The 12,938-nt window shown below is 48.4% G+C and overlaps 1 protein-coding gene across 9 annotated transcripts in view; it reads left to right on the top strand.

The window, feature by feature from the left end:
- The window catches only part of DPF2 (double PHD fingers 2), a 44,290-nt gene extending 32,427 nt beyond the window's left edge, over positions 1-11,863 (top strand). For 5 of the 9 annotated variants that reach the window (XM_038410585.2, XM_043519755.1, XM_038410582.2 and 2 more), the window contains 5 exons: positions 2,325-2,462; positions 3,544-3,672; positions 4,518-4,630; positions 6,157-6,238; positions 8,835-11,863. In XM_038410585.2, the coding sequence (XP_038266513.1) occupies positions 2,325-2,462; positions 3,544-3,672; positions 4,518-4,630; positions 6,157-6,238; positions 8,835-8,911 (539 nt within the window). In that variant the 3' untranslated portion in view covers positions 8,912-11,863. The remainder of the gene's footprint in view (positions 1-2,324; positions 2,463-3,543; positions 3,673-4,517; positions 4,631-6,156; positions 6,239-8,834) is intronic. The other 4 variants (XM_038410586.2, XM_043519756.1, XM_043519758.1 and 1 more) reach the window with 1 other exon arrangement.
- The last annotated feature ends 1,075 nt before the right edge of the window (positions 11,864-12,938 follow it).

Raw genomic sequence — 12,938 nt, 5'->3', positions numbered from 1 at the left:
GAGGACTTAGTATAAGTTATACTGTCAAAAGAACTTTTGTTTTGTTTTTGTTTTTTTTGTTTGTGGTATAGGTTGCGTCTCCATTAAAGCCCATGTCCATGCTGGGAGTGCTTTACTGTTGTTCTTCCTCCTCCCCAGTTTTGTTTCAAGCAGAATGTAATAGATATAATGCACACCAGCTGTCTCAGAGTGGGGCTAGGATACCAAACCCCTTACTATGAGTTTGAATCCAGTCTGGGTCATTGTGACTGAAAGCAGTCCTCATCTGACTGTGGTTGGGAGGCCGGCATTTGAAATGAGTTGGGTGGGTTTCAGTCCATATACTACACTGACAAATCACTCCTAGCATGGACAGCGCTATCCCAGCACAGTAAAACCAACACGCACACCCAGATTCCCCCTGAACAAAACAAGCTGTATCAGTAAAAGTACGGCTTTGCTGGTTTGATGATACTAGGGACTTCTGCCAGTACAGCTTTATCGGTCAGCGATCTCTCCTCTTTGTATCGCTGAATGACACAGCTATTATGCAGGTCAAAATCCCTAGTGTAGACATGGCCTAGGGAAGGATTGCCGATGAAGCTCTATTGATAGAGCTGCTCTGACAAACTCTTTATAGTGGGAACAGTGCCTACGCCCTGGTTCAAAAGTGACTTAGGAAAGCCAAGTCTTATTGAAGCTCAGTGGGATTTAGGCTCTTCTAAGAACTCTTCTGAACATTTTGCTTACTGCCCTTCTGCCTCAGCTGCTTGGTGGCATCGATAAGTGGGATTTGGGGGTTTTGTCTCACTGGGTTAAGTGAGATAAAACAAGGCGGCCAAGTTAGGGATCTTTCCATGCAAGGGTAGATCCTCTACTGTGGCCCAGCTTCCACCGCCAAGGCAAATGAGAGCAAGCTAGGTGGAATGCTTGGCATGATCCCTGAGGAACCGTGTGCCAGCTGGGGATGGCAGTAGCACATCGTGCTCCAGCCACTCCTGAGAGGGAGATATGCACACCACCCCTTTGCTGGGAACTGCAAAGAGGGAGGCATAAGAGCCAGCTCTGGCTACTGAGGGTTTCCCAAGCTGTAGACTTGTAGGAGGTTCCCACTCCAGTGGCACAAAGAGAGTGGATTGCAACAGAAAACCTGTTGTGTCTGTCCCTGCCCCCACCCCCAGTTCTGTTTTAAGCAAGATGTAATTGCTATAATGGGTATCGGGTGGCTCAGGATGTGGGCTAGAATATGAGCCACTCACTGCCAGCTCACCAGTTCGAATACAGCCTAGGCTGTTGGTGATGACCAAAAGCAGCTACCATATGACTGCTGATTGTTCGCTAGTACATGAAATGAGTCAGGTTGGTCTCAGACCAGTTCCCAGTGGCGCCAGCTCTCAGAAGCCTTCTGTTGACACGGAGAGGCCAGTGGATATGCCATGAAGACTGACATCGCAGTCTGCCTCCCCACAGTGGTGGGGAAGTCCCTCCACAGTTGGACTTGTCCTGGCTGTCTTGTGGCCAGAGGGTGTGGGAGAAACTTGTGCTGATGCTGCCTGCGTTGTACCTGTTCTGTGGGCTTTGGTCTCTGAGGCTGCCATTCTGGTACCAAACAGTGTCAGAGGTAAATGGTAAGAAAGGAATGTAGATTAGGGAGGTGGCTCCCAATTCCAGGGGCATTATGATCTCTACTTCCAGCCCTGCAAGGGAGGTTGGTTTATTGCATAGAAAACAGGCCTTTTCTCTACCCCCTGTGGCTGTAAAGCAGCTGTCTTTTAGGGACAGCAAAGCAGGCAGAGGCAACAGAAGTGTGTGTGGGAGTGTGGGGATAATGTGGTGTTTGCTTTCTGGGAGTCTGTGTGGGATGCCTTCAGCTTGGTTCCAGTGTCTCTTGATCTGAGAAACGATGCATCCAAGGAGACGCCACCTTTAGGAGGCTCAGGCCTGAATTTCAGAGTTAGGTAGGTTTAAACCCAAGAGAAGATGGGGAATTTCCTTCTGTGTTTCATGGCTTGGATTGTTCTGGACAAAGTTTTCTCATCCCCATGAAGATCTGCTGGGCAAGCAGGAGGGGTAGGGGGAAAGTAGAAGGATTTATGGCTTACAGTCAGCAAAGGTAGAAATGCCCATGGCTTCTCAGGGTCTGGCCAAACTATGAGTTTGCTGGCTCCATGAAGCAGCCTCCTGAAGCCATGTTGGCTGTTGTACACTGTTAACTGCTGTGTCTTCAGGAAAAGGGTGGGTTGGGAAGGGCTGTCTGAGAGATCTGGGGGGTTGCACATGAGCAGCGATGTTTGTGGCTCAGGTGCCTGCCAGGAGCACAGACCCATCCCCATTTTCTTTTGCAGTCTGTGGGAAGCGTTACAAGAACCGCCCTGGGCTCAGTTACCACTATGCTCACTCCCATCTGGCTGAGGAGGAGGGGGAGGATAAGGAAGATTCGCAGCCCCCGACGCCCGTCTCTCAGAGATCTGAGGAGCAGAAGTGTAAGACCTTTAGCCGCTGTCTCCTGTGTGTCTTGGCTCTTCTGTAGCCTTAGGGCCTGAGGGTAGTGGTGAGGGAACCAAGACTACAACTGGGACTGCTGTGGTCTATCTCCGCCTCTAGGAGGGAAGCGTGGGGTCTAGAAGGCTAGAACAAGAGGGGCTCAGAGTCAGGACTCCTTGGTTCTGTCCCTGGCTCTAGGAGCATAGTGTGTTTTAGAGAAGGGAGCTGAGACACCTGGGATCCGTGGGAACCAATGTAATCTAGGTTGGAGGAATTAGCAGAGTGGTTAGATTAGCCAGACCAAAACTCAGGATTCCTGGGTTCTTTTTCTACCTCTGCCCCAACTAGCTGTGTGTAGGTGAAACGCTTCCCCTCTCTGTGTCTGTCTACCTTTGCATAACCCAGGTAAAAGAACAGTTATCTTTGTTGCATGCAGAGTTTTGAGGCTTTGTTTCTAAAGTGCTTTGAAAGGTACTGCAGAAAGAAAATTTATATCCGCTTTTTACCTGTGGATATCTGCAGAATTGTAGGGCTCTAGGAACAATGAGCGAAACCAGCGGCGAAAGCCAATATGTGAAAGTGGCTTGCACGCTCTTGGACAGGAGATGCACACTGCTGCATGGAAGGGACTCCTGTCCAGGAGGGTGCGAGCTGTTTGCACAAACTAGCATGACCAGGGACAGCTGTTGGTGAACCTTGTGCCCGCCCCAGTGGGTAGGGCTGGGGGCAATACAGCCACACCAGAGGTGCTGGCTCCTGTGAGTGGCGGCCCGACTTGCTGCTGTTGTTCCTGGCCTGGTCGCTAGCCATGGCCCAGCTGGTCTCGCTCATTGTCACTAGAGCCCTTCATCTCCGTGGGTATCTGCTTTATATCCATGGATATAAAATTTGTATCCTTGCAGGGATCTAGAAGTGGGTACATCTGCTATGCCATGACCTCCTCTCTGCTGCATCTGAAAGCTTATGTGGGCCAAAGTCCCTACAGGAATGTTGTTGAATGTTCTCCTTATAGGTGTCATTGCTCACTCTAAATAACCTTTTCTCTGTTTGGTGGGGTGGGGTTGGCTCTTCTCCAAACAGCCAAGAAAGGTCCTGATGGCTTGGCTTTGCCCAACAATTACTGCGACTTCTGCCTGGGAGACTCAAAAATCAATAAGAAGACTGGGCACCCGGAGGAGCTGGTGTCGTGTTCGGACTGCGGGCGATCAGGTACTTTGATTTGCAGTACCTGCATTCAAGAGGCTGGATGCCTGTGGTCCAGCATGAGGTGTTGCTGCTGCTTCACTTCACTGATTTGGGGTGGTTCTTTATGCTGGATGCCCCCTTATTTGTCCCATGGGGTGGGGTGGCTGCAGTGATGTATGATGGGAAACTGATGTCTGTCTTCCCAGAGCCAGGAGCATTTCTGCTCTTTTATTTAAGGCCAGTGCAATATTTTGGCTACCTGGTTTCTTTTGTCCCACCTAAGACAGCTGAAGGAGGAGCCGGGGGACTATGAGCCAGTGCTCCTAGTTTATGTTCCCAGCTTGGAGGGGGAGAGGGGTCTAATGGGTTAGAGCAAGAAGAGGCCTGGGATTCAGGACCTCTAGATTCCATATCCAGCTGCAGAATGAGAATGGTCTTTAGTGGTTAGAGCAGCGGGAGACTGGAAGTCAGGACTCCTGGGTTAAACTCTTGGCTCTGCCACTGACTGTGTGACCATGAGCATGTCACTTCCCCGCTTTGTGCTTCAGCATCCCCATCTGTCTGTTTCTTTACCCTGCTCTCCTGTTAGCTGGAGAGCCTTCTCCTCTGCTGCTGTCTGGAGCAGCCTCTCTCTATGTTTCTACTTCATTCCTTGTCTAGCACTGCTCCTTCTCTGTTTCTCCCTCTCTGGGGGCAAGAGCTGTCACCATTGCAGTTGTTGCTATTTGGAAATAACCTCTATATATCTTCCTGCCTCCCTATGTTTCATGCTTCATTTCCATTTCTCTTGCTTCTCTGAACTCTTGCCACTTGTCCAGGCCTGACATGTCTAACATCCATGTGTGGCTTTGTTTCATCCCCCTTGGTAGGGCACCCTTCTTGCCTCCAGTTCACTCCGGTTATGATGGCAGCAGTGAAGACGTACCGTTGGCAGTGCATCGAGTGTAAATGCTGCAATATCTGTGGCACCTCGGAGAACGATGTGAGTACCCTTCGGTTCTGGCGGGATCGATCATGGCAGAATAAGCTTGACACTTTGGGCATCCACAGCTGCAGACGTGGGCTTAAAGAGGGGACCAGCAAGCCCCAAGGGGTACATGTCATTTGTGTCCAGAAATTATCTCCCCAAGTATTATCTGCCTACATCTCGCCATGCTGCACAGCGAGAGCAGCAGCTTGCACAGTTTTGGCAGAGACAGGAGAATAATCTTTGGAATGGAGTTTACTGTGGGAGTTTAAATTCTGAATGGAGACTAGCTGGGAGGTGGGATTATGGATAATGTCCAAGGTAGGCTCTCGGGGAGTGTGTGTTTCGGGTTGGAGTAATGCAGCTTGAGACCGCAAGTGTACCATCAACATTGCCCTCTCCCCCAGGTCAGGGGACCTGTTCTACTCCAATTGGGCAATGTGGCTTCCTCACTGGTTTTGGTGGTTGCTTCTCCCATTACCTAAGGATCTCTGCAGATACAGGCAGGCTGTATTTGTTACACAGGGGGCAGCTCCGCTCTCAGAGCCATTAATCAGCTCCCCGCAGACTCAGGTGGGCATCACTACATTAGTCACCTATGGAGAAGCTCCATCCTTTCAGAGCTAATGTCTCAGGCTCTCTGCAGACTCAGGCGACGTCTCTGCATCACACTCAAGTCATGCTATCAGAATTTGTTTTGCAGTCCCAAAGGGTAGAAAATCAACACCTAAAATCCTGACCTTTTAACACGAATCTAAGAGCCAGGACCCTAGGCATGTGAGCATAGGCACCGAATTCCCCTCTTTCCCCTGGGTGTTTGACCCCCTCCCTGCCCCCGCCCCCACTCCACCCCTTCCATGAGGCCCCGCCCCTGCCATGCCTCTGCCAACCCCTTCCGCAAAGTCCCCCGCTGCAACTCTGCCCCCTCCCTGCCCCTATTCCAACTCCTTCCCCAAATTCCTGCCCCAGCCCCGCCTCTTCCCTGCCTCCTCCCCTGAGCGCACCATGTTCTTGCTCCTCCCTCTCCTTCCTAGAGCATGCTAATGCTGCCAAACAGCTGTTTGGAAGCAGCTGGGTGGGAAATGCTGGGAGGTAGGCAGAGGAGTGGGGATGCGGCATGCTCGGGGGGGGAAGGGGTGCTTAGCTCTGCACCCACTAATTTTTCCCTGTGGGTGGTCCAGCCCCGGAGCACCCGTGGAGTCAGCACCTATGCATATGAGAGTATGCCTTGATCCAGCCCTGCAGGTGTTACACGGACCTTTTCAGTGGCCGTTTCACATAGGAATCTGCTACTGCTATCAGCTAATGGAGTTACTCCTGTGGCTTAGGTGGTACAGGCTTATGCTTTTAGTGTCAAATGTGGCAGATCTAATCTTTGGTGAAGACCCTGAGGGATTGGTTAGACTCGCATGTCACTAAAGCGCCCTCTGTTGTTCTTTGTGGGATGGCAGAATCATGCTGTGATTTGTAAATAGAGCCCTTTTGTGAAGCTGTGTTGAATCATCCGAATTTTCCTTTATTTTCCTCCCCCCTCTGCTTAGGACCAGCTGCTCTTCTGTGACGATTGTGATCGTGGCTATCACATGTACTGTCTAACTCCGCCCATGTCAGAGCCACCCGAAGGTAAATGTAGTGCTCCTTGGCCCACTCCTGTCTCTCTTTAGAATTCTGATTTTGGTTCTAAGCACTAGTGATTGATAGCATTGGGCATGATGCAAGCAGAAAGTGTGCAACTTTCTCCCACATATCTCTGAATCCCGTATAACATCCCCTACTATTCTGGGCCTGGCTAGCTCTGCCAAGGTCCCTCAGACTTGCTGCACAGCCTCGCTTGCTATTTCAGCTCTGAGCTCCTTGACACAGGTAGCTCTGCTGATCCCCTATGATCCTAACCCATGGATCTCTCTGCTGCCTAAGTTATTCCTTCCCCCGCCTAGTGCCCCACTGTTCTAATTTGCAGAAGCACCCCCTCTTACTTATTCCAGTCCTGGGTACCTCTTAAATTGACAAATGTGCTAAGTGATGCGTGTAGGATCTTGTGGTGAAGGGAACACTGCGCTAAGTGTAGGGTTCAGTTGGGACTCTTCTTATTCGTATTGTGAGTATCCCCTAGGAGGCCCAGTCATGGGACAGAACCCCATTATGCTAGGTGCTGCACAAATAGTCCATGTTCCAAATAACTTTCCTTGGCTTTCTTAGAGTCATATTCCAAGACCAGAAGGGACCACTGTGATCCAACTAGTCTGACCTTGTGTATATCACTGGCCATGGGACTATCCTGAATTAGTTGATGTTTGAGTTGGAGCAGATCTGCTAGAAAAACATCCAATATTGAGTTTTAAAAGGGAGGATTTGGATACAAGGGCCAACAAATTCAGCCTTGGAGGAAGCAGGTGCAACTCCCATTGAAATTGATCAGAGATGTTTCTGCTTACATCAGAACCTGTGAAATTCTTTGGTCTGTCACATGCAAGAGGTCAGATTAGATGAGGTCTGTGGACCTCCCTCCCTCAGCCTGCTCTTGAAATAGATGCACCTTCTCCAGGCAGTGCCCGCTCCAGTAGATCCTCCTGGTACTAAATCATCACTGTCTCTATGCCAACTGGGATGTGGTAGGAATTGTCATTAGGCATCCTGAGGAAGGAAGTATGGGGACAGCATCCTGCCAAGTGTGGAAACATTTCTGCATTGGTAGCAAAATCAAAAGTACAGTGGCAGAGTCCAGATTTTCCACCAGCCCCACCTTTCCTTGCACAGTGTGCTGATTCATGGTTTCAAAGCAAACTGGTTACAGTTGAGCAGCCAGAAGCAATCTCTAGTCTAGATTCACCCATGTTAATTTTAAATTGCCTTTTAATTCTCTCACTTAACGTTATCTAGATGGAGAAATATCTGAAGATCTTGGGGGCTTTGTTTCCTAGCATACTGGGAGCATATAGTCCTGGATTAACACCTGCTAGGATATGTTTAAGGCCCTACCAAATTCACGACTATGAAAAATGCATCACATACTGTGAAATCTGGTCTTTTGTGTGCTTTCCCCCATACAATACTTATTTTACGAGGGAAACCAGCATTTCTCAAATTGGGGGTCCTGACCCAAAAGGGAGTTGCAGGAGGGTCACAAGGTTATTTTAGGGGCATCGTGGTATTGCCACCCTCATTTCTGTGCTGCCTTTAGAGCTGGGTGGCCAGAGTGGTGGCTGTTAGCTGGGAGCCCAGCTCTGAAGGCAGTGCCCTGCCAGCAGTAGCACAGAAGTAAGGGTGGCAACACCATACCATGCCACCCTCATTTCTGCGTTGCCTTCAGAGCTGGACAGCTGGAGAGTGGCGGCTGCTGACTAGGGACCCAGTTCTGCAGGCAGCAGCGCAAAAGTAAGTGGCAATATCAAACCATGCCCTCCCTACTTCTGCACTGTTGCTGGCGGCGGCTCTGCCTTCAGAGTTACGCTCTGAGCCAGCAGCCGCCACTATCCAGCTGCCCAGTTCTGAAGGCAGCACCGCCAGCAGCAGAACAGAAGTAAGGGTATAAATACCATAACCCTGCCCACCCCCCAGTAGTCCCTAGGATGCCCCAACCAAGATCTGGGCCTTGTTACTGTATGTGCACTATTGGTAATATTATGGTAGCACCTTGGAGGCTCAGCCAAGATTGTTAGTAGTACAGTGGTAGGGGTTGAGGACTTGAAAAATTGGGGCCTGTTATCGCATATGCATTATTATTAGTAGTATGTTAATATCTAGAGGCCCCAGTCAAGATCCTGGAATAAACTACTGGCGTGAGGCATCAGTAGAACTGTTTCCATACTAGGCGGTTGTGCGGCTTTAGCTATAACATTTTCAAACTGATATAGTTTAAAGCAGTATGAACACTGTGTGGACAAACCCATAGTGAGGCAGTTCCTGACCCAAAGCACTTGCATTCTAAATAAACAAAGGCTGTGAGAGGAAATAGTGGTACAGAGAGGGGAAGTGACTTGTGCAAGGTCACACAGTAGGTCAGTGGCAGAGCTGGAAATAGACCCAGTTTGGCACCCTAGATAGCATTGCCTGTTAGGGCAATGTTAGAACAACAGATTATCGTCCTGTTAAACAGCTGCTGTGTTCCACCCTGGAGCCGGCCACATTTCAGCAGCAGGCAAATCGCCCCCTCACACATATGCAGTTCACTAAGCATTCTGGGAAAGCCTAGTTACTGAGTCTTCACCTCTTCTTGCAGGGAGCTGGAGCTGTCACTTGTGTCTGGATTTGCTGAAGGAGAAAGCCTCAATCTATCAGAACCAGAACTCCTCTTGATTCGGTTTTGGGTTGGAGGGCAAAGCGTGGCTCAGTAGAGTAACCTCCAGTCATTCATTACATACAGGGCTCTGTTACTTTTTCTGTCCCCCCCCCCCTTTTTTATGGTTTAACTTTTCCCGTGTTTTTTGGGGTTCCTTTTTGTTCAATTTCTCTCCTTCCCAAAGCAGATTGGACTCTGCCTGTTACCAGAAGATCCATCCTGGCCTGGGGTTAGAAGTGGATCCACTTCCCCCACCATATCAGGTGAAGTCTTGTACGCAAGGCTGTCCCTTGGTGATGGTTGCGTTTCTGCCTCTGTCTAAGCACTGCTTCAAACATGCATAGCGTGAACCAACGCTTGACCCTCACTGAAGGCAAAACCAATCCTAGCACGCAGATGAGACGCAACAAACAGGAATCTCCTCTCTATATAGGAGGGAGAATCGCCTTATTCATCCTGGTGAAAGGTGTCTCTTGGGTTCTCCAGTGCAGGAACTGCAGAAAGAAGCGCCATAGGAGAAAAGGGGTCTTACATCCTCACTTAAATGATTCCTATTCCTGAGTCTGCTTTGCCATTCAGCGCTACTGAGTTAGCCATCTCCAGGGCTCCCGTCATCCATGCTCTTACGCTACAAGTCTGTCTGAGCAAAATCAACCTGTCAGGTAAAGGGAAATGGCTCCAGACATTCTTCGCGTCCCAAATCCTCCTCCTCCTCCTCCTCCTCCATTTACTCTAATTACTGGGTTTAAGTCCACACACTTCTCCTAGTATAGACAGGAAGCAGTGGTTGTCCCTGGTTGATAGTAAGGTACCGATCACTGATTGCTTCCTCCTTCCACAAGTTGAAAGTGGTTTGACTGGTATAGGTGACTGGACCACTCTGTTTTCAACATTGCCTGCTAGAGAATTGATTCCAGCACTGGTAGAAAGGGATCCAATGTGTGGGTGAGGGTGTGGTATCCCTTGTTTGTCAGATAATATCAACCATGGATCAATATCCCAGTGTAGAGAAGGCCTTTGATTTCCACCTGAGTCAAACCAGTTTAAATATGAAGTGACTCCATTGTCTCTTGGTTTATGCTGGTCTGATTGAGATCAGAGTCAAACCCATAGACCCTGCAGTACCTCAGCTTGATGGTGTGTTTACACCTGTCATGTAAAAGTACACTCAGCATCCCATAGTTCCAGGTTCTAATGGTCACACAGGGTTTAAACTTTCACCAGGTTATTTTGGAAAAGGTCTGCCCCGGCCTCCTTTACAGACTCCATCCTTGAGAGGAGAAAGGGATGGTCCTTAGGATTCTTCACTGCTGCCTTAACATAGTCCAAATGCGTAAATTGGCCCTTCCAATGTACATTCCCTGCACTCAAGCATTTTAATGGAGTTTTGCCTATTATGTTTTTAACCTACAAAGCCTGTCTTGGCTTTTGGTGATTGTGTAGATTTTCATATCATTAGGATAATGAAACTACAGTTGAGGCTTTCGTCCCGGACTCTTGAGTCCCATACCGAAGCTGGTTGATCGCCATCCCTGCAAGAGGCTTGAGTCTTCCCGTGCTGTAGCAATGGCAGCACCATGCCTCCTGATAGGAGGAGGATGGTTTGGGACTATGGGTTCAGAACAAGCAGAGACCACTGGTTTTTCCATGGAACAAGGTGCAGATGGACTAGTCTTTTGATGTGCAGATCTCTTTGTTGCTCCTGTTAATGTGCCTATGCAAGGGAGCTGCATGCCCAAGACTTGGGAGTGCCTGTTCCAGCGGGTCAATGGGTATGAATGCATGCCAGCAGGGACCCATCTCCCCATGCCATGTTGTGTTGTTAAAGGCTGAGCTGGCTCGTTTCAGGACCTTGCTCTGCTCAATGATGGAGGAAAAGAAGCCAGTTGTTTCTTCTCCCAGCTTGCTGCTGGGCTCTCCCTCTCTTGGAAAATAAGGATCCCTCTCCCTTCCTCCTCGCTATTTTTGTTTCCACTCTGCAGGAATCTCATTGAATCATGTGACTCGGAACCCACTGGTGACCTTTTGAAGACCTCCTTGCATCGCTGTTTTCAGTAGCTGAGGTCAAGGTGCATGGGACAATTTTTGTTGTACAGCCCTAGTATAGGATGAAGCATCTTTGGAAGGGTGACACAAAAGGGTTCTGTTGAATAATGTGCCTGTTTTTTCTAAATCGACTTCAGACCTACCTCCAAAATCCGTTTTTACGTTCTTCCTTGCTCACTAGAAATGCATTTTAAAAAAACACTTCACCTGTACAAAAGGGGCTGGATGGCTCAGGGGATGGTGAATGGGAGCACTTTTGTTCACCACTAGGTCACTGGTTCCAAACTAGCCCAAGCTGGTAGCAATCAGAAGCCATTACCAGCCACTGATGATTTGGTGGCCTGTATGAAATGAGTTTTGTGGGTCTCAATCCAGTGTAACACACAAATGCCAGGATCAAGGAGGTCATGGAGACTGGACATTGTGGCACAATGAGGATGCTTGCCATGCTGTCCCTTACGTGGCTAAAAGTAGATGATCAGTCCAGACCTGTTCTGAGTACTACTTCAGATGGAAATATTTAATAAGACCCCACTCCCTCCGCACTTGCACAACAGTGACATGTCTGCATTTGTTTGAAATCCTATATCCACTCAGCAGTGGCTGTAGTTGGAAGCCACCTGAAAAGGGAAGCATAGCTTCATTACCTTATCCACTCTTATGAACGACTGTCCAAGCTGAAGTGGGTGGGGATTCAATGCAGGCAGAGGCAGAAACCCTTTTTGCCTCTGATTCCATCCAGAGCCTCCTAATAAATGAGGCTCAGTCACTGAGCAAATCTTCCTTGCTTGGCTAACTGGGGAGCAGTTGCCCAAACTGAAATTGCCCATTCCCCAGCAGCTCTCGCCAGCACTGCAGGGTCCTGAGTGTCTTGTCTTGGACAGACCACAATCCCCTGCAAAGTATCACATGTGTGTCTTATCCTGCCTACCCCAAAAAAACACCAAAACGGCTTGTTAAACCCCTCTCTCTTGTCACTTTGGGGTGGGTTACTTTTCTTAAATTTGTGTGTAGCTCTCCTTGCAATGGGAATTCAGCGCTCAGGTCAGATGTGTCCCCAGATACATTGGTTTCCCATAAGGAGGCTCTTTAGGGTTGGGATGGGGAATATTATATAGCTCATTTCTGTGCTTTCACCTTGTAATGTTTTTCAGGGTGTGTGATGGGGCGGGGTTGATTTCCTCTTGATTTCCTCTATTCTTTATGATGCTGCTTTCCCTGCCCGCTCTTGGAGGAGAAATGTCAAACAGTTCTGAGTAGGGAAAGCCACCTGCTGCTGAGTTAGTTTTCTTCTTTGACTGAAAGAAAAGGAGTACTTGTAGCACCTTAGAGACTAACAAATTTATTAGAGCATAAGCTTTTGTGAGCTACAGCTCACTTCATCGGATGCTGTAGCTCACAAAAGCTTATGCTCTAATAAATTTTAGTCTCTGAGGTGCCACAAGTACTCCTTTTCTTTTTGCGAATACAGACTAACACGGCTGCTACTCTGAAACCTGTTCTTTGACTGACTTTCACAGCTTTTCCCTCTGACTTAGCAAGCTGCCTCCCTCACTCCCACATACATGCACGCACATTCACACATGCATTAACAGCCAACTATGTATTGAGAATAGTGGACTTGTGTTTTTCCATTTCAGTAACCTAATTAAATCGCAAAGTTTCAGAAGCATATTTTGGGTTGGGGTTTTTTTAATTTACAGAGTAAAAAACAAATGGGAATTTTTTGCTGCTGTTAAGATTCCTTTTTTCCCCCCTTTCCTCCCCACTTTAATTGGAGCCAAGATGTGTAATTTTTTTAAGGTACTGTATTAAAAAAACATTAGTAAATAAACATTTTTACACGGATCTCTCATTTTAAGCTGCCTTATTTGTTACTGATACAGATGCTGTGAGATTAGATGCTGGGGGTGCTTCTGAGTTTACTATGCAGTTCTCCAGGGAAAGCTGTTCAGGTAAAAGTGTTGTGTATTTCATCTTTCTATTTTCCACATCCCT

This window comes from Dermochelys coriacea, chromosome 7 (genome assembly GCF_009764565.3).
Source record: "Dermochelys coriacea isolate rDerCor1 chromosome 7, rDerCor1.pri.v4, whole genome shotgun sequence".
In the NCBI taxonomy this organism is placed as follows: domain Eukaryota; kingdom Metazoa; phylum Chordata; order Testudines; family Dermochelyidae; genus Dermochelys; species Dermochelys coriacea.
Note: the sequence above shows the minus strand (reverse complement) of the source record. Positions and strands in the feature narration are given on the sequence as shown.